The following is a 21,964-nucleotide window of genomic DNA, read 5'->3' as shown; positions in this document are numbered from 1 at the left end:
ATAAAAATTGCCTCCTAATTCTCGTTTTTTATTAATAATAATGTTAAACTTTTCATGTTTTTGTGGTGAATTATAACATCAGTTCAGCTTGTATTTTTAAAATGACTTAGTAGACATTGTAGACCTCGTAGATGGTTTTATAAAGAGGAGTTTATTTGAATTCTTTCAAGTCTATTAATGTTACATAGATAGCGAAACCTCCAAATAAACACTGCGCATTCCAACTTAGAACGTAGAAGTGAGGTAAAATATAAGTGTATCAGTGATCTGTGAAATCTGAGTTTAAAGCCCAAATGAAAGCGAGTTTTGAATAAAATTTTGCAATGCTGTAATTGAATTGGCTTTGAAAGCAAAATTTCGACTCGAATACATTACCTAGGACAGAAATTTCACCTCTGCTGGCTAACCGAGAGGCACCTAAATGGTAGGACGTAGGATAATGGAAAGACTTCCTTTAAATATAGTTTATTTTTACGACACCAAGCAAAATGTTATCAATATCTGATTGCAGATTGGTTGAGTCTGCGTGGGTATGGGAATAAGTTTTCGTCCTTTCTTAGCCCAAGTTACGAATTATTGAAACATTTAAATAATACCTGATATTATGTGAAGTATGTGCCATTGGAAGCTACAACTTTACTCCATCTTTCAGACAACATACGGATTCCTCTGACGAAAACTTCGAGTTCTTTTAACTTGATCCATTCATTAAGTTAGTTTGCGATGCTGTCGTAAGAAGTGAACCGGTTTACAATAAAGGCTGACTGCATTGATCGGAACAGATGGTAATCCAAAGGTACAATGCCTGGCGAATACCCGCCGGTGGATCGATGAGATGGTGCATTATCTTGCAATAAGCGCCAACTTCCTCCTTCGCGGTATTCAGGGCGAATTCGACAAATGCGATGCAACAAACGCTCCAAAACGCCAAGATAGAACACTGCATTGTCAGTTTGGCCTGTTGGCATGAACTCCTTGCGGGCAATTCTCTTGGAATCGTAAAAATAAATGAGCATCGACTTGATTTTTGACTTCTCCAAACGCAATTTTTGGGTGGTGGCCCGTGTGGGGCCACCCATTCAGCACTTTGACGCTTAGTTTCAGTTTCATGCTGGAAACACTACGTTTTATTACCAGTTACTATGTTGTAAAGGAAGTTCTCGTATTTTCTCGCCTCTTTAATGAGGTCTTTCGAATGTTGAATTCTGAGCAAATTTTGGTCTTCAGTTAACTTTTGCGGAATGAAACGTGCAGTTTTGATAAATTTACGAACAATTTTGATGGAGTTTTCCATGGTTACTGATTTCGGGCGGCCCGTATTTTCATTGCCATTTACGTTCACACAACCATCTCTGAAGCGTGTAAACCACCAATCATCGCCATTAACTTTTTTCATCAATTCAAGTGTTTCGGTAATCGTTTTTCCGATTTGAAAACAAAATTTGATATTAGCTCTTTGTTCGAAACTCATTTTTGTACCGACAACACAAACAAACTAACACTTTAGACGCAATAACTTCGCTTCCACAGAACCGAATGTCACCAAGCTTTCACTAGAAGTCAGCTAGGGATGTAACTTCCAACGCACAAACTCATTAAAAAACGCATGGCGCCATCAAAAACATTTTTAAGATGCTAGTCTTGTTTAATTTGGACTTCGCCTTATAGTTGGCAGGCAAAGCAAAAAAAAAAGAAAAAATACTCAAAGAAGGACCTGCGCGCTTGGTAAAGTACCGGATATTATATTAAAGTATATTATAAAGGGTTTTTCCAATAAGGGCGGGTAGATGTTGAAATGCAATAAAATGGCGTTTGGCCACCACGTCTACCGAAAAATGGGCGCAATGCGCGCAACGTTTGCGTTAATGAACACTCATTTTCATAACAAAGTTTTATCATTTGAACGTGCTGTTCAATCGTGTAACTTGCCATGATGATTTGGCATAAACAACTGAATAATAAACAAAAGATTTGACAGATGTCACCAAAGGGCGCCACAGGGCGCCAAAATTGACCCGCGCCAATTGAAAACCCCTTTATAAGGTGGCGCAAAATTATACACCCTAAAAGAGAATTTATAATTTTTGCAAGTAGCGACGTACATCAGTAAGGCACTTGTAAAGCAGGCAGGCAGAAAGAGACAAGGATTTCCAACAATCAAAATAATTTTTTATTTAGTAAAAAGTTATTCAGAAAAAAAATTGGATGTTTAATTTGTATATTGAAACAAAGATTACCTAACAAGAAAATAGAAATCGAGTATCAGAACTCCAGTTAGGCGAACTTCGGGAATTTAATTTTTCATGTTTTTTTTTAGCTCACAATTATACCAAATATGTAGTTGTACTTTTCCTTCAGTTGTTGGTCAGATCTATGAATTATAAAACAAAATTCATTCACTTTGATAAACTATAGGTATTTCAAGTGGGTCACTGCTTTTAAATGCAGGATTTGACGAATAGCAAAGATATTCTAAAAGTCGGCAACGGAGTTGAAGATTTGCATTTTACCATTTTACTGTTAGGCTGTTACTGACTCTTTGAATTCTTTTCTATAGGCTATTATGTTTTGAAAAAGTGTTAGACACTTTGGCAATGGCAAAGTGTACCTGATTTTACTTGTAGTGCGCAATCATATCAGTAAAAGTAGTTAGGAAAAATTGAAGAAAAAACAAATACGAATGTACGAATGCACGAAAGTAATTGATGAAATGAATCTTAGCAACTAACCAATTCAGGGTATACGAAATGCTTGAAGTAATGAAACGAAAGTGCAAAGGGCTAAATAGTTAGCGTGTAAGACATAGCAGAAAAAGGCACATATACAATACATACATATATATAATATATTTTGTGAAGCATTTGTAGGTAGAAAAGTAAAGTGCATGGAAAACATATACACACACATGTGCGCGTAATAATGCAAAAAAAAAAAACTAATAACAAATCACTTAAGTTGAAAACTAAAATCAAATTCAAACTGAAACTTCGCGTGTTGTATTTACGAATTTTACAGGAAACTTGCAACAATGTACTCTAAAACAATCAATATTTACAAATACACACATACATACGTACTTATATATGCATGTACTTGCGCTCATTTTACTAAGTATTTTAATAATGAAATAAAATCAATTAATTCATGTAACGATAAAAATCTTATTGTACAAAATTAAATCAGAAAAGCATTAAAATTTCAAACTAAAAAATTGCTAATAAAATCTACATACACACATACACACATATACTCGTATACACATGTACCTAATAATTGCGTGTGTATGCAATCAATGTGTTGAATTTACAAAATTTTCTCAATTTTACTTATTATATTTATTGACAAAAAGAAAAAAATATATTACCTTCAATATTGTTAATACATTTACAATTTACCATTTAATAGTGTATTTGACATGATAGGAATTTCTTGAGAATTATGCACTCGGAATATTTTTGCTCAATTCCATCACTTATTCGTCAATAAGGACACATTAATATTTCCAATACTAATTTAATTAGTTATAAATGAAAATGTAAAATAAAAAAATATAAATAAAAATGCGTTCATGTCGATTTTGTAATGTTTTTTTATTTATAAATTATTTTCAACTATTTTTTCTCAATTTTCATATATAATACATACATACATATAAGCGAGTATGCGAAAAGGTCATGGCTTAAATTAGCATACAAAGAATTCTTGCATGCATAATGTCTTGTAAAGCAAAAATACGTACTAAAAAAATGTATTAAAAATTAATTAATACTTACTATAAAACTTATGCATCTATATTTGGTGACAAACTTACATACTACGTCTTTACAATTTTACAATTAAAACTTTTGCGAATACACTTTACAGAGTCGATAATACTATACAAATGCAAATACGCATTGACTACCCCTGCTGGGAAAATCTTTACTAGTACGCGTAAAATATATTTTTGGTTCAAAACTAGTACGACTGCACCGATTGCTGCGAACCACTTTGCCACTCATGTCGCGTATAGCGGTGATCTGACTATGGCGTGTGATAAAGCCGAAGCCGAAAGTAAGAGAAAACAATTGCGTCGACTGCAGCGTCGTCTAATCAACGCGAAGTGAATAGTAAAGGTGGCGCTATTAAACAACAGTTACTTTAAGCTCACGTCAGACTCCCTTCGCAATACAAAAGAAACGAACAAAACAAACAAAAATATGAGAAATTGCATGTTTGTGAAAAGTCAGTGTATGGCTTGGTAGTATTTGAGAGATTTAAACTAATCAAACTAATGCAAACGACGTGCCGTGTGTTAAATTGTTAAAGCACAAGTGAACACAAAGTCTTCAAATGCAGTTTTTGCTCTTTTATGCGGAAGACGCCATGGCTAGAAAGTATACGCATGTGCGTGCGTATAATTTCCTGCTTTTTTTGGTATCCATTGCTTTCGTCTACTCTTCCTCTTCACAAACAAGTAATTTCCCTTCCTTTTGTTTGTTTATTGATGAACTCTTACGCCACGGCGAATTCGGAAGGCGCAATCTTCTCTATCATTTTTGTCGTATTTTATGGCATCGGCTTTTGATTTAATGACGGTGAATTCATTGTTCTGGTTCCGAGCTTCCCTCAAATTTCCAAATACGAATTAATTTTCATTATTGTTGGCTTCGCTGGCAATGACAACTTAGTCACTTTGACTGCACGAAAAGTGCAGAAGTATTGAAATATCGATGAACCGAAAATACTATGCTTGTATTTTCAAGCATTTTATTTGGAGAAAATTTGATAGCGAAGTGTGCTTAATTGGGATTCTGTTCATTAAATGGTGTTCGCCGTTTTGTCAGATTGGCTTCAGTTTTCGAGGTAACGATATTTGAAAATGTGCCTTGAGCTACTTAAGGCTCATTGAGAATCAACCTTACATCATATACTAAAATTATTCGATCTTGGAAGATGAGGCTATAGTTAAAAACAGTTCAAAATTGCAAAATTTTAGCAGAATAGCCTTAAAACTAAGAGAGTTATTTACGAAAAAGTTAAAATTCAAGTAAATTTGCTAAACAAAAAATTAAAAAAAAGTAATAAAAGACACATTAAAATACATTGCAATTTTTTTCCGGCGTATATATACATCTATGCGTGTACATACATTAAGACTTATATGGTTTTTGTTTCAAAATTTTGGTGCCTTCGATTCGCCACTTCTCTGCTCGCTATGTTTGGGCTCTGCACGCTTGACAAAAAATTTGCATGTGAAAGCAATAACAAAGTTATCGAGCAAGATTCGCAGCCAGCGAGTATGGTTATATCTCACAAAACTAGTATAACTCACTTCTTTCAATGCCGTGAAATCTCTCTTTTCTGATATTAGGCAAGATTCATTAGACCGCGTTCATACAGGGAAACTTTTGTTGCTTCAAATTCTCTTTTGACGGGGACGTATTCAAACACCTTGCAATTATTAGTTTTTGGTGTAGAATTAACAAAACATTGAGAACGAGAACAAAAAGAGTGTTGACCGAGCACGAATATCACAAGTAATGAGTTGATGCAACAACTAAATAACGCTACTTGCTAAAGCTTGGCGAATCGAAGAGGAAATTTATGATGTAAGGTTGTTTCAAAATGAGCTCGCAGCAACTCCAAAGGAAATTTTCATCTACCGTTATCCCGATAATTTGCGTCAATCTTAAAAATGAGAGATGCCGTTAAATTTTAAAAGCCTTGATTAAATAAAATTATCTTTCAAAACCTTTGCTCAAGGTTTTACTTTCCAAATGTAACGTCCGTTTTTCGAGAATAAATGAGAGAGGAAGAAAAAATCTCTTAACTAAAACTCAGTTACTGCTTTAAATGTTTTTCTACGAATTCAATAAACATAAATTATTTTGTGACATCTGAATTGCAATAGACGTGCGCTTACTCAATAAAATTCCAGACTGATGTTTATGCAATCGGAAGTAGCGCCGGCAAATACCTGCGAAAAAAAATAATAAGCTGGGAGTACATTTCATGTCAGAAGGTCAGACTGCTCTGAAAACATTAAACTCAAATAAAATGACAAAGAGGTTTGTATACGATTAGAAAATTCGTATGAAAGTATCGGTAATCATTACAAGGTAAAATAGTGGTGGGTTGCAGAGTATGAAAGGTTTGAAGCTTACAGAAATGCTGACGTCTTTGTTAAATTTGGAGCCCAACGTCATAAATCTACAAGGCCCAAAGTCCGTTTGCGGCATATCTATTGCAGAACTTTTAAGAAGATGTGCAAAGTCTCAGTAATAGGGAAATACTCAACCAACTTCTCTGGTTGACTGCTTCTCAGATAGTATCAGAACGACTAATATAACTTAACCGGGAAAATCTAAGAAATCTGTTTGATTATCTGGCGTACCCTACAGGTAAAATGGAATGGAATTGGAATAGAATTGTGGATGGCTGGACATTTTTTTTTTACCAAGCACTAAGAGAATATTGTCCAGTGCACTTAAGGCAACATTTAACTCTCTGCTGAAACAGATTAGGTTGGTTAAGCCAATGCTAGAACATACATATCTAACGTAATTATCCACGTATCATAAATCATGGATTTATATACCTTGAAGAGCCACTATCATCTTCATCTAAAATACGAAGCACAACGTCATCGCATCAGGCTTGCGGGATACCTCAGCATTTCTAGAACACGACATTTTCCAAAGTTTTCACCTGTTAGCCCAAGGTTGCGAGTGGTCTTCGTAAGGATCAACACATAAGATGTATTTAGGATGCAGGCGGAGTAATAATAATATTGCCCAGAATCCAGCTCAAAGCCCCCTGAATGGTATGTAAATGATATACATATCGTGCAAACTATTACAAAAGCGGCAAAAGCGCTTATAAATTATAATTTTGCTTCTCATAGACTTACTTTATAAATTTTAAACCTCTTTCGGTACTATTGATAATCTAAACATCACCGTATAAAATGTCTGGTTAAGTGGCAAAGAGAAGGAACGCGAACCAATCGTAATTCAAAATCCATTAGAAGAGCACCAGCTTCGTACAAGTGAACTTCCTTGCAGGGTAGCAACTCGTGTACATACATACATACACAAATATTAAGAAATGGCTTGAATAAAACTCTACAAACATCATCTATGTATATAAAGGGTTTTCCAATAAGAGGTGTTATTTTGATATTCAAAGAAAAATGGTATTTTTTAATATAAATGATCGGAGGGAGGTATGCCGTTAATAGTGGAAAATAACATCAGGCAAATGACCACCACGACCACGCTTACAGGACAATATACTTTTCATGAAATTTTCCATAACCAAATTACAAAGTGGCTGCCCTATGTTGTCGATAGCCTCACGAATCTCATATTTGAGGTATTGAATCGACCCTGGGCTATTGGCGTAGACCTTCTCTTTCACGTGGCCCCAAAGAAAAAAGTCACAAGGTGTTAAATCACAAGATCTCGGTGGCCAATTGTGATCACCTCTTCGAGAGATAACACGGTCCGGAAACTTTTCGTTGCTTGCGTGGCACGTTGCGCCGTCTTATTGAAAATAAACGTTGTCCAGATCAATACCGTCCAATTCCGGCCATAAAAAATCGCTAATCATCAATAATCAAATCAAAATAACACCTGTTATTGGAAAACCTTTTATACTAATATAGTTCTCGGTATGGCTTAAATTTTCTCCTCTCGCTAGGGAGTCTCTTGATTTTCAAACTTATACTACTAAGTATGTACATATGTACATATACACGTATGTATCTATAAAATCGCACATTACACTACTGATACTATAAATCCACAATTTAGCGATATTAGCTACGGTTAGCATTAAGTTCCCAACTCATAAATGTGTCGACTGGGCTTGTCGTTTCATCATTAAACGACCCTTATTTGGGTAAAAACTGCGTTTCGGCAAATTAAAAGCTTTCGGTGTAGCTCTTATCACATAATCAGGCAGTAGACACGCAATCACTGTGACTATAGTGAAAAGCCACATTGGAATAGAACATAGTATCTTATTGTAAGCCCAATAGATGTCGGTGTCGTAGTCCCTGTAAATAAAAAGGAAGAGTTTTAATTACGTTGTCTATGATTTTTGCAGCAATTGATTATTCAGAATGTAATATGGAACCGTTGTATAATTCTATGATTTCATTAATATTAATCCTCTTTGAGAAAGAGAGAGAGAGAGAGAAAGAGAGGAAATAGAGGTGTTCCGGTGTTCAAAATTATCTGGCACTCACAAGTTGAGAAAGGAGCCACCTGCCGCACTCTTACCTATACACTCGTTGAGGGAGGAGCGCTGACCTTACTGGGATTCTCACAAACGAAGTATTTTGGGCATTGTCGCAAATTTTTCTGCAAATTCTGTTTATTTGTTGTGAGCATGAGTATAATAAGAAATAAACGGGAAAAATTTTGAATAAAAATGTATAATCTTGCGATTTATTCGATAATGAAAATTATCCAAAATTGCAGAGACCAAAATGTTTCCCCTAAATTTTCCAACGAAAAAAAATTGTTTTATTTAAATTTTTTTCTAGGATATTTTTATTGTTTTTCTAGAAAAAAAAATATTTTTAAAGTATCTTCTGCCTTGAAAAATAAACGAAATATTAAAATATTAAAAAAGAACCGTAAATATTTGACTTTAAACTATCTAGATACCAAAATTTCCAACACTGAATAAATCTTAAACTTATAAAAAAATTTTTTTAATTTATTTCTTTTTATACTCAAATCTACATTTACCATTTTCAGAAAAATTTAAAGACAATGTACTTGAACAACTTGACATAGAATCGCTCAGAAAAAAGTGCTGAAAGAAAAAAGAGCTGATTTTGATTCAATCTCGGTATCATCGTCACCATCATATTGGTATTACAGACCGTGGCGGACCATTGCCTCCTCTACAATACGCCTCTATTTATCTCTACATTCCGCTGTCGCTCAATAGTATGTTGTGGGATTCTCATCTTTTGTATATCATCGTCTACGATTTGCAATCATCTTCGCTGCGGTAGGTCTCCCTTTTTCACGCCGTCTGGCTTCTCCTCGAAAACGTTTTTAGTTGTTCTTTCGCTGTTCATTCTTTGGGCATGTCCATACCAATGAAATCTTTGCGATTTTATAAACCGTAAACCGTCAGTAAATTCACGTCATCAGTTTTAAGGATCCAGGTCATGTGCGGTTTTTGTTCCTTTGGTATCAAGGAAAATTTCATAAATTTGATATGGCCAAAATATGTTCTGAATGCGATAAATATCATTATAGAGGCCTATATACATATATATATCGGGTGTTATTTAAGAGCTTGAGAACTTAAAATGATAATACGAAACAGAAATATTGTTGGAATGAATTGTTATAATCTGGTAGATAATTTCATGTCTAAGCAAACCGTGGTAATTTGGCTTCAATTCTTGCAGGAGCTGTAAGCCAAGATTCTTATGTAAAATTTTCCACGTGTCGAAGAACGAGAATGACGACGAATCGGCATTTCGGCGTCTTCTTCAACACTTCGTTCTATCAGCTTCGATTTTTTTTTTTTTCAAAGTAAATTTCCACAATTTAGAAGCGTTGGTTTGGCATTAAGCGATTCATGTTAATTTGCCAAACTCTACTGCACAGAAATGTCAACATATTTTGAAATTCTCAGCTGTCAAACTATAGTTATCGACATCGATAGTTCTCACACAGCTAAAAACACATCCGATATAAATCATAGTCAATTATTTGGTCACCATCATCGACGGCTCTAGACGTCAAAGCTACTAAAATGTTACAAGTCTTTCGCTAATAGTACTTTTTCTTGTTGAATATTTGTAGCCTATCATTGGCCCTTATTGTAATATTTCCTAGTGGCCACATTAGGACTCCTTCACTATTGAATGTTTGTATAATCTGAACCTACTAACGACACTTATTTCCAAAAACTCGTGAGTACTAGATTTTAATAAAAATTTGTTCTTAATATAAAACTCTTACTTACAGATTGATTACGTTATAGATTATAGTAGTTATCACAAACGATAGTATGGAACCCACAATCGTTGCTATATACCAATAGCTCAGGTACTTGGACTCTAACAGCAATTTCAAGTTGACCACAATAACAACGATCTCAATAAGCAGCGTACCAAAGCAAGAGAACTCCGCCGGTTGACCCACATTCAAAAGAACATTGTTTCTGGCAAACACATATTCGGCGAAGAAGAAAGCGATCAGCGTGTGATAGACGGCAAAAAAGGTCCAACCAAGGAAGTACTTCCAGTGTAGACCTTTGTTGTTCGTATTCTTTTTATAAAGCTCCGGTTGCCTAGGAGAGGGAAAAATTATTAAAAAATTGAAAGAACTCAAAAAATTTTACTAATTACTGCATCAGTGTTTCTTCGCTGTATTCCTTCTCAGTAAGAGATATAAATAAAATCGGCAACGAGGTATAGATCACATTGTATAGCGTCAGGAACAGAGAGTCATACACCGATCCCGAAGAGAACAGTGAATAGAATTGAAAGAGGAACATAATACCCATAAAAACGATATTCTTATAGAAGAAGTAGAGCACCAAAAAGGACAAACGCGTTGTATGGTAATGTCCATGCACCAATATCAAACGCTTCAGCATACAAAATTTCGCGAAAGCAAAATCTGCACAACGCGCTGCCTGACGTCCCTCTTTCCCCATTATACCAAGGCCCACATGTGCCTCTTGAATCATTGACACATCGTTTGCACCATCGCCAACTGCAGCAGTTGTATAGCCAGCCTTTGAGGTCCTAACTAATGAGACTACTTCACTTTTTTGCAATGGACTCAATCGGCAACAAAGCACAGCCGTACATTTAATCGCTACATCGCGGAATACTTCTGACGTTTCACTAAGCGCTATGCTTAAACTTGTACCATCGATTAGTAGCGCACATGGTGCACCAATGCCGAAGATAATCTCGCGATCCAGGGCATTTAAATGTACCAGCATATCTTCTTTCGAACGGCAATCGATGATAAAGTACTTAATGGCGTCGGCTGGTATGTGTCCACAAGAGAGCGCGATGTTGAGTGCCGTCTCAACCTTATCGCCAGTCAGCACCCAAACTTTAATGTCTGCTTTTTGCAGAGAGATCAGCGTATCGGCAACATCGTCCTGCAATGCATCTTCGACGGCGGTGGAACCAAGTAGCTCGAGATCTGAAAAGATGTGAAGTAATAGTTTAAAGCAGCAATTTTAAAGGTTTATTTATTACACTGTGCAACAAAATTAAATGTTTTCGGAACAACAAAGTTCGGACGACGGATTATGGTAAAAGATGCCAAGGAATAATAGCTGATATACATTGACAAGTTAAGCTTCAACACGTTTTGGAAATACCAAGAGGAGAGTCAGTACCGATGCAAATTTTGGGTGCATTCAAACTGGATACAAAACAAAAATTAGGGCAGATGGAAAATATTTTCATGCATGTCGGGAATTCGCCAGAGCAATTCACTTATCCGTACGCCCTTTTCAATGTTGTGACCGACAAGATAATAAATGAGGTCAAGCAATGAGAGAGTTGACGAATGCAACTCTCAAGCATCCCCTGAATATGCTATGAGAACGACGCTATTTTAATAGCCAACTCAGAAGATGGCCTACAACGTCTATCACACAAATTTGTAGTCACTGCAAAAATATTTAACATGGAGGTATAGACTGAAAAGACAAACAGCTTAGTCATATCAAAAAATCCAATAAGGTGCAACCTTGAAATAGATCGAACTGTTATTGAACAAGTGATGAAGTTTAAATACCTCAGGGAGGAGATCTCCAGTGGCCTCAAGTGCGAGAAAGACGTGCTCAAGGGAGCAAGGTAGCACGATGCCTTAGGGACATAATATGGAGGAATAAGTATCATACTTAAGAACGGAAGGTAAAATCCGAATATACAAATCTGTGATAAATCCCATTCTGATGTAGGGTGCAGAGGTGCGAGCTGAGAATGCAAAAACAAATGCAGTGCACAACAGAAATGCAAATTTTACGATTCATCGCAGCAAAAACTCGTCTAGATTGCATAAGAAATGAAGCAATGAGGGAGGAAAAGAAAGTTACTGACATTGTTAAGCGTTAAGAACTAGAAGACGAGCTTGGAATGACCACATAACAAACACCCAGTGATCGAATAATAAGGATTGCTAGAGATGCTAAACCAAGCGGAACACGTACACCGGAAAGACCTCTAAAACGATGGAAGGAGAGCTCATCAAATGTCAAATATTTATTTTATTATATTGGAACTATGATTTTAATGAATTTTATGTTTACACGAGAAATGTAATTTATATAATTTATATATATATAATTGGCGCGTACACCCTTTTTGGGTGTTTGGCCAAGCTCCTCCTCCACTTTGTTGTGTGCGTCTTGATGTTTTTCCACAAATGGAGGGACCTACAGTGTCAAGCCGACTCCGAACGGCAGATATTTTTATGAGGAGCTTTTTCATGGCAGAAATACACTTCGGAGATTTGCCATTGCCTACCGAGGGGCGACCGCTATTAGTAATTTATATTGCGTGAAGCAAAACAAGCAAGGAGCCTATAATAAAAGGCAAAGAAGAAGAAGACAACGGTTTTTAGGTACTAAAAACAATGTCCGAAAATTTTGAATAAAAAAATTTACTTTTGTTAAAAAATATATTTTATCGTCAAAGTTAAAAAAAAATTGGGAATTAAAAAAAAACGAAATTCTCAGCATTAGTCTCAAAATTATTTTTTTTTCAGAAATTTTCCTGTCTACTTCTTTTAATACTTAAGTCTTCAAATATACCAGTTTTCGGGAAAATTTACGACAATGTCCAAAGTACTTAGATCACTTGACATGGAATCGCTCAGGTATATAATGCCTTAAAATTTAATAAAAAGTTTTCTTATAAAATTTCTGCCCATATCTCTGTGCACATATACCAAGAATGAATTCAAGGCTTAGGAAATGTGTAAGCCGTTGTAAAAATTATTTTATTTATTTATTTGATATTTTACGTACTGCGCTCGATGTTAGCATAGGTTTGCTCCAACAATTCTTTTCGATTTTCCAGCGAACTGTTTGCCTCATTCACTCCAGCAATGAACTGTTTGTACTCCTCATCGCCAACACGACGCCGTGCTACCGCCAACGTGCGTAAACCCTGTCGTGCGAAATCGCTTATATGCGCATCAGTACGTGACACGATGTTCGATTGATTATTGGCACATAACGGAAATACATAGCTCTCCGCACCTTTCGTGTAAATCCATTTTGTACCACTCTCATCCTTAACAATCACACTCATACGCTTGCGATCCGAAGTGAATTCCAACACATGTAAGCGACTGAAATGCATTTCGTTCACTTTGCCAACGGAAAACGGACGTGAATAGTCCATGTGCGGCGGTACAATGCGAATTCGCAAGACTTCATCATCATCGCCCATATAAACTAGACCCAAGTTGGCGCAAGCCTCGACGAGTGCCTTTTCATCTGGGCTCGATGCTTGGTATTCGAGCATGCTGCGTGAAATATTGGGAAGAAAAAGCAATTCAAAAGATTTTACAAATAGAAAAAACTGTTAAGTAGTTACTAAACTTACTGCACAACCTGTTCAATCTCGTTCTTACGACGCTGCGATTCAGCGCGTATCAAAAGCGTAGGCTGCCGTTGAAAGTTAGGCGCTGCGTAGGATTCACGCGATATGTTGCTGGCTGTGCGTAAAACAACTCCGCCTTGTTGCACTAGAATTGTTTAATGGCATTATTTCAGCGGCTTCATGCTGAAAATCATGCTATCCAACCAAACTTACCTGGTTGCGTTAAATAAGCGCCTGGTGCACCATAGGACTGTGACCGTTTGTGGCCACCCGCATTCGAAAAAACCTCTACTTCTGGCAAATCTATTGCCGATGTAGAACGCGTAAAAGGTAATGACGAGGGCCGTGAATCTGTTACCATCAGTAAATTGGGGTCTGTGGCACGACTTACCATTTCTATCGTGCACCCAGCGCCATTTGACAGTTGTGGTGGTAACGACACGACTGGCTGTATTCTCGATGAAGCGCGCGTAAAATTTGGACTGCGCTTAACAATTAATGGACGTTTGCGTTTCTCGACTTTGTCGGTTTCATCAAGTAGTGGATTTATATCAGATGTCATATTTGTAGCAATCGAGCCATTTGTGCCGGTAGAATTTGTATGACCGGTAATGCCGTTGGAATTGATGCTATTATGAGTTTGACCATTTGGATTATTGGACAAAGATGTTTCCAGCACTTGCGTGTTATCGAAATTTACACCACTTTGTTGACTAGAATTGCTACTCTCTTCGGTGATGTCGGAAATGGAATACATTTTCGCGAGCCCACTCTTGTCGTCAGTCTCTTTATCAGGAGTTTCAGCTTCTTTTGCACTATTGGCACTTGCATCGCCCGCTACTTGAACCGTGTGACATATGGCCAGTGCTTCGAAAAAGTTCTTGTGATCTTTCTGAAAATAGAGTTTTAGAAAGATATGAATGAAAACACTTACGGAGGCTAGAATGAGTACCTACATCAATTTCTATAAGAGAACATGGGCACAAATTTTTGTAGTACTGCATTAAGAAATCTTATTTTTAGCTGTAAACCCAACAAATAACTTTGTAGAGCGAATCAGCATCCTACAAGATTTTTTGTATCACCAATCACCAATAATTTCCCATGAATTCGTCAGTCTGAATGTGAACATGTTCCAGGAAGATAAATTTGCTGCATTTCTACTAAGGAGTTCTGCCACACAAAAGTAAAAATGTTGGAATCGTTCTCTGCCAAGATGGAACATTTATACAAGATATGGTCAGACGTCTAGAGATTCTCGAGACATAGCAGATATATTCTATGTACCTAACCGGTGCATCTGATTTGCAGCCTCTTTTTATCGGTTAAGTCACCAATGAGCTATAACTCTGCGGAACTATGTACATCATATCCGTCCTACTAAACAGAACCGTCGAGTATATCTCAGTACTTCTTCCACTCTGAGCTTGCTCGCTCAGTTATTAGACATCTAAATTTGCTTCCAAGTTCATATATCCCTCTCCCGATTCTCTTATCCATTCTTGGCTCATTTATATACCAGAGTACATAGCTGGAGTGCAAATGTTTTTTTGTTCAAACTGCCCGATCAAATAGTTCCACTTAGAACTTTCTGTCGAAGTCTATGAATCGAAAATTCCGCATATATCCAGAATACCTGCTAAGACATGCCATTAAAAATTGTTCCGTTATATAGCTCTTTATGTAGCCTTTTTATGCTTGTTTTATGTTATTTTTTTTAATGGTTGTACATTGAGGTGATCTGCATGGCTCGTGGCCTTTAGTCAAGATGGAGATTTCAACTAATTATTTTTTTTAGTCTCAATGCCTAGATATTTGATTCCTTCAGAATACTAAAACACTGTTACAATAGAGTAAGCGATCCAAGGTTTGCATGTGGCTAAATATACAGTACAACAAACACGAAGATGAAAAGTTGGAGCAATGCAATGCATGCTCTTTATGGGTTCAATATAGTCTCGTATGCACAACAAAGCAGGGGCTCCAACGATTAATTTCTGGTAATACGAACGTCGAAGGCGAGGCACATTCTGATAGACTACTGGTTGAAAATGTTGATAAAGTAATGGAAACCGACAAGACCGATCAAGTAGGCGTCTGAACTCTTAACTTATTGCACAAGAATTGACATTAGGGCGGGTCGATTTAAAAATCGCTCATTGCTCTGTGAAAATCGTATTCTAGGGATCAAAATAAGAAACTTTGCCGAAGGAGCCATACCTCTAAAACGAATTCTGATGTCCCCCAATTTGGGTCGAACGAAAAATCCCACTTTGACCCATTTAGGTCTAATTGACATACTTCGAAAGTTTGGAACCATTTGTATAAAACATAAAGGAACCTTCAGGGCAGAATTGCTGTATGTGGTTCTCTGCTGAACCATAAAAATCTCAACGAATTTTTGAAACTAACGGTAACTGGTGATGAATGAGTCTCAACTTGCGAAAAAGATTGTGGTGAAATGGCGAAAGGTCAGCTCAAATGATCGCAAAGTGTAAATTGCCGGCCAAGAAGGTCTCGCTGTGTATTTGAAGAACTTATCTACTAGTAAACTCCCTTTCACGCAGTAGCCTGCTGCTAATTTCACAGAGAGACCACGCATTATTCGCTTACAAGGTCCAATTGGCTCAGAATTGAAGACATTCGTTTCGTTAACGCATCTCAGTTGGTGCCTTAGAGCAGCATGAAATGGAGAACGATTTTGCTCGAAAAACCGTCTCTTCGAACGAAGCGCATTTTCAACTTGGTATCTATGTTAACAAGCAAAACGTGATCGTCGAGCCTCTTCAAAAAGCGGCAGTTTGGTGTGGATTTTGGAGTGGAAAGATCAATGGCCTTTGTTTTTTGTAAATGCTACAGAGGCATGATAAATAATTTTTTGTGACCGAAAATTTACGGCGAGCGAGCTTCTGATCAGCAGAATGGCGCGCCATGCCACAATCGATATTTTGTGCGGCAAGTTCGACATTCGTGTTATCATCCGCGGCGCTAATTGGTCACCTCGGTGGTAATATTTGACGTTTTTAGGCTTTTTTGCCGGGTGCCGTGACGAACCAATGCTATGCGAACGATTTCCGCTCTTAAGACGAATAACGAGCAAGGAATTCGTGAAATAGAATTCCATTACCTGGAAACCTAGTCAAGGGAGCCATGTGAATGAAATCGTGTTCCACAGTATTTGGACCGCCCTACACTTGTAATTCTTATAATTTTTTGAGTTACCTGTTACTCTACCTTCAATAGTAATGTTAAATTTTAGTTACCTAATAAACGACAGCTTGAACTTATCAATAAAAATACTTACATTGAATTTATTGATATCGATCAATGCACCAGTTCCTTCCTCCAGTAAGCGCGTCTTCTTAAACATATACTTTCGCCCATTTATTGAACACTGTTGGAAAATCATTTCGTTCTTCGTTAGTGTGCCAGTTTTATCCGAAAACAAAATGTTAATCTGACCCAGTTCCTCATTCAAATTGGATGTGTTTACTATGAAATTTTCGTCGGTTGCTTCATCATATAACTGTAAATCCCACTCCATGAAGAAACCGCCAATACCACGCTGCAACTCAATAGTCACATATAACGATATTGGTATTAGGTAATTAAAGAGTATCAAAAAAGAAAGGTAATCCTGCAGAAACTGTTTCACACTATAACCATCGGCCGCTGCACCCAAATATGTATACGTTGGTATAATGAAAATCTCCTCATAACTGCAATATCAAAACAAGCCAAAAAAAATGGAAAAGGTTCAAACTTCCAGAAATTCCTGTCATTCTCGCATTATGACTCACCGCTTGAATAAGTACATCATTGTCACAATGCAAATCATCATGACCAGCACCACAATCAAAAAACGATTCACATATATCTCACTAGAGGCAGTTTTATTACGCGTCAGCCGGCTGTTCAGCTGAAGCTTGGTAGTCATGCCGGTGTAAACGGCACACCCAATCACACATTCGGTATTCTTGACGCGCGAACCGCGCAACAACACATTATCAGCTGAGAGTGGCAGTACACGCCCCTCGCCACCGGCCAACTCCAGCTTACCATTGAAACTATACAGATCAGTCTTCGGACTCTCGCACTCGATGGTGCCTAACTTGTGCAACTGGTTTATCTCGACTAATGGTAGATCGCGCGGCACCATCAGTGTCTTCAAATTGGATTCTCCATCCAAATTGGCGGTGGTGATGAAACATTTGCCATGTGGATCGGTACTGCGTAATAACACCAAATCACAGGGCACATCACAATCGCGTTCCACCACTACTAAATCGCCCGGACAAACGTACTGCGATTGTATATTTGTCTCAACACCATTGCGTATGACTGTTACTGTGAATGATAAATTATGAAAGGTAAATTATGCTTTGTATTGCAGAATTGAATTTCGCCAAAAGTTATAAGTGCTCGTGTACTTGTTTTAAGTTTTTTGGTATCATTGCATGTACTTGTATGCATAGAGTGAATACGAACCTGGTGAACGATTGACGACATTGTCGGTTCTGTAGCGTAAGAAGTCTTCATAGCCCTGTTTAGCGGCTGTCACGGCGATTACAAAGACCAGCGGCAGCAATGATGTCAACGGTGAGACCGGACTGTCTGAAATTAAATGTAAAATAAAAATATTGAAAAACAAAATAAAAGATTAAATAAAATAACTTTACACCGCAATAACTTTTTTGTACCGCTAGAAAAAGCTTAAAATTAAATATAAACTAATTATAGCTGGTGACTGACCACTGATGTCATGAAATATCATTTAATGTAAAACAAAGGGCGCCCATAGCCCTTCGGCAGGCAACCTCAGAGTGCATTTCTGTCATGAAAAGTCATCTGCCCCACACTCAAAACTAAGTCGATTCCTATTTATTGATTTATTTTTTATTTATTTTAAAACTGCCTCCCTAAAGCAGGATCTTCGGAAATTCATGAGAGTCTTCACAATTTCGATCCTGAAAATGACATTCCACTAGCAATCTATGCTAAATTTCAGAAAAGACTCGATTTGGCGAATAATTTCGACTGATCAAATATCTGCACTGAAGATAGCAATGTAGAAATTGAATTAGAAGAAAAGAACAAACAAATTTTGTTATGGAGATATGTAAGTGATCACTTAGACCAAGCGGAACTTTCTCCACCCATATTCCACCAAAGGAAGAGTGGACCGGGGGCAACACTTGGGGACAGGGTCTAGTTAACCTGTTCACGGATTGCTCGAAGCTAGACAGTAGGGTTGGAGGAGTATTCTGCAAAGAGCTCCCCATCAAACTCAAATTCAGGCTACCGGATCACTGCAGTGTGTTCCAAGCAGAGGTGGCCGCAATTAAAGAAGCAGCTGACTGGCTAACTACTTGCGTAATAACTGTTAAGAAGGTAAATATTTACTCCGTTAGCCAAGCAGCAATTAGGGCCCTAGGCTCTATTATGGTGCATTCGAAACTGGTCAGGAAATGCCTGGTCTCTCTCTCGCTTGCATCAGAATTTTTCGACATAAGGATAATTTGGGTAGCTGGTCATAGCGGCATTGCAGGAAACTGCGAAGCCAACGAGCTCACCAGACAAAGGACCTGTGAGGTAATGTGCCTGCGAAAGGAGAGGATCGGGATCCCCTTGACAACCTGCGCTCTACTCCTGTAAGGATGGGCCTTGCACCAACTCAGCGAGCGCTGGGCAATTACAGGAACGTGTAAGGTCACAAAGTCCTTCTGGCCACGTTTGGATAGGATGCGTTCGAGGGATATTCTGAGGATGACAAAATCTCATCTCTCAAATTTCCTGAGCATCCTCACGGGGCACTGTCCGCGGGGTATACATGCCGTGGGACTCGGAATTACTTCGAGTCCTTTATGTGTCAGCTGTATGGAGGATGAGGTGGAATCATCTCAGCACCTGCTCCTCAACTGTCCAGCTCTCACGAGACTAAGATTGGAGCATCTTGGTTCTCACTTCTTTTCAACCTAACCTATGTAAGTAATTCAGAAGATCAATCTAATGAAAAAATAGGTGCGTGCATAATATCCTAGGAACAGCCGTTAAAACTTGGAACAATTTGCCAAAATGATTTTTTCGCTTTTAAATATATAAAAGATATCGAGAGCAATTTTAAAAATTATGAATAGAATATTGAAACAATCAATGTTTAAGCAATCAACTATTTTTTTCTTTAATGAAAATGTTGCCACCTTCTACTCCTCGAGACAGGCAGGGCAAGTAAGGTTTTAAAATAATTTTTCAGTGAGAGTGGAAACCCAACAAGACTTTCGTACCTAGTAAACACCTCGAGTCTGCCTTTCGGTCAACACTGGACGAAATATGCATCCATTTTCCGGCCAAATAAATAACAAATCCTGTTCAGAACCCAAATTCGCGTCCATAGCATATTTCAATATATTTTAACAGTGAACACAGGTTTTGAAACAGAGTGATTTTCGTTACATAGCCCAAAGATTCTATAAAGCTCAAGATAGAACTGAGTTTAGAGATTAACTCAAAGCCAAGCCTCATGGAACTAAGCAATGGTATATTTTCTTAGCAGGAACAAAGGTATTGGACTATTTTGGAAGACACTAGTGTCTAAGAACCACTCAACCCCAGTCGTCATCATAACAGCATCTGTTTTTCAAGCCTTCAATAAACTTTAAAAATATCCACACGAACGAAATGTGTTAACTAAGCTTTTGAATTAGCCAATGAAATATAAGTAAATTAAATCAAACAAAATTTTTTGAATTAGCCAATGAAATACATATAAGTAAATTAAATCAAACAAAATTTGCAATAATCATATAGCGATTCCAACTTCGCTCTCATGATTGATTATCCTCCGAAGTTAGCTCATTTAGCTCAGTGATAGTGCATAGCTTCCGCCATTATAATTCCCTTGAAGAGCGACTTTGTAATAGAGAATAAGAAAAAGTAGGAAGGGGCGAAAGCTGGGCCTCCCCGGCTTTCTATCAAAATATATTTTCACCAAAAACTTTAGCACAATAAACAAGCAATGGGCCAGCGTGCGTTTGTATTGGAAGATCCTACAATTTTTAATGAGTCTGGGCATGTATGATACTTACCTATAATATCATGCGAAAGGTTTTTTGATGAAATTTTTTTCGACAGACCTCACGCAGGAGCTTTTTACGTAGATACGGATTCCGCTTTGAGGCACTGAACAGCTTCAGCCATTCATATTTCTACATGCACTTGTCTCGGTAAACTACCTGCAACTTTCGGATTTCCACGGGTTTTTCACCGAACTACTGTTTAAAATTAGATTACAAACAGCACCAGGCATCGTAGTGAAAGCTCGCGTGAAAATTGAAAGCGCGGCAATTATTCTTTGATGTTTGATAAACTCATTTCCTAGGGGGATTCATGAGAGCCTGCCTTAGCTTGCAGCAGATGTACAATGTGCCGCAAAATTAACCACCCAACCGAAAGATTTATAATTTTTGCAAGTGCCATCGTTTATCAATCATATTTGTCACTAGACAGCTGCAGTATAAAAACAGACAAACAATGGAGTGCGCCAAGATCAAAATACAAGTTTCTATCATTCAAAATGATCTTTTATATTTTGTAAAATAATTATTCAAAAACACAAATTGATGTTTAATTTTGCGGCGCCTTGTACATGCAGCTTAAGAGTTTATGATAGTGCCAAGAAGATGAAAAATGGAATTTTGGCGTAAAGTTTGAATGACTTAAAAATCCCGTTGATTTTTGGCAATTTTTTTCCTGGTGGTCTTATGCATTTTGTTCATAGAACAAATGCTCGAAGTTGTTTAAATTCGCCGCCAGCTTCTTATTGTACAAAAATTTGATGGGCTATAAAACTGCATATGCGAATTTTTTTTCAAAATTCTTATGAAATAGTTTTAAGTTTTAATGAAATTTTGTTGCACATTTTTCTTTAATTTTCACAAGATTTGAAATATGCATCTACACAGTTCTTGTAAGAGAATGAACTAAATTTCCATACAACAATTATGAACATGAAATGAGAAACAAATAAAGTGTCAAAACTTTCAATAACTCGCCTGCTATAGCGATTAAAGCAGTGCATATGGATATAAACATATTAACCACACTAATTATGAATTACCCCCTTCTGCGAATATTTCCCCATGATCGCTCCCACATGTCACTGCAATCAACAATGCAATTCGCTACAAAATTTCCAGTTTCAGTTATTTTCACTTCTATTGAAAATGCAATCAGTACGAGTGCAAAAGCAAAAAATAGTTTCTTGTTTACTAGTGATTGCGGCATTTTGTAACGTTTCTCTGGTAATTTTCCCCTACATAATTTTTGCTAATTGATTTCGTTCAATAAATAAATAACTGTTCAAAACAA

General features: G+C 37.2%; 1 protein-coding gene across 4 annotated transcripts in view; it reads right to left on the bottom strand.

The window, feature by feature from the left end:
• Window positions 1–3,571: 3,571 nt before the first annotated feature.
• Window positions 3,572–21,964, bottom strand: part of LOC128858222 (phospholipid-transporting ATPase IF) — an 87,014-nt gene continuing 68,621 nt past the window's right edge. For all 4 annotated transcript variants that reach the window (XM_054094302.1, XM_054094301.1, XM_054094300.1 and 1 more), the window contains 9 exons: window positions 18,086–18,211; window positions 17,398–17,944; window positions 16,902–17,316; window positions 13,811–14,489; window positions 13,601–13,742; window positions 13,018–13,520; window positions 10,367–11,180; window positions 9,982–10,308; window positions 3,572–8,041 (listed from right to left, as the gene is read on the bottom strand). In XM_054094302.1, coding sequence (XP_053950277.1) covers window positions 7,831–8,041; window positions 9,982–10,308; window positions 10,367–11,180; window positions 13,018–13,520; window positions 13,601–13,742; window positions 13,811–14,489; window positions 16,902–17,316; window positions 17,398–17,944; window positions 18,086–18,211 — 3,764 coding nt within the window. In that variant the 3' untranslated portion in view covers window positions 3,572–7,830. The remainder of the gene's footprint in view (window positions 8,042–9,981; window positions 10,309–10,366; window positions 11,181–13,017; window positions 13,521–13,600; window positions 13,743–13,810; window positions 14,490–16,901; window positions 17,317–17,397; window positions 17,945–18,085; window positions 18,212–21,964) is intronic.

This window comes from Anastrepha ludens, chromosome 3, assembly GCF_028408465.1.
Source record: "Anastrepha ludens isolate Willacy chromosome 3, idAnaLude1.1, whole genome shotgun sequence".
Taxonomy (NCBI): domain Eukaryota; kingdom Metazoa; phylum Arthropoda; class Insecta; order Diptera; family Tephritidae; genus Anastrepha; species Anastrepha ludens.
The sequence above is the reverse complement of the archived record's forward strand: the minus strand, read 5'-3'. Positions and strand labels throughout refer to the sequence as shown.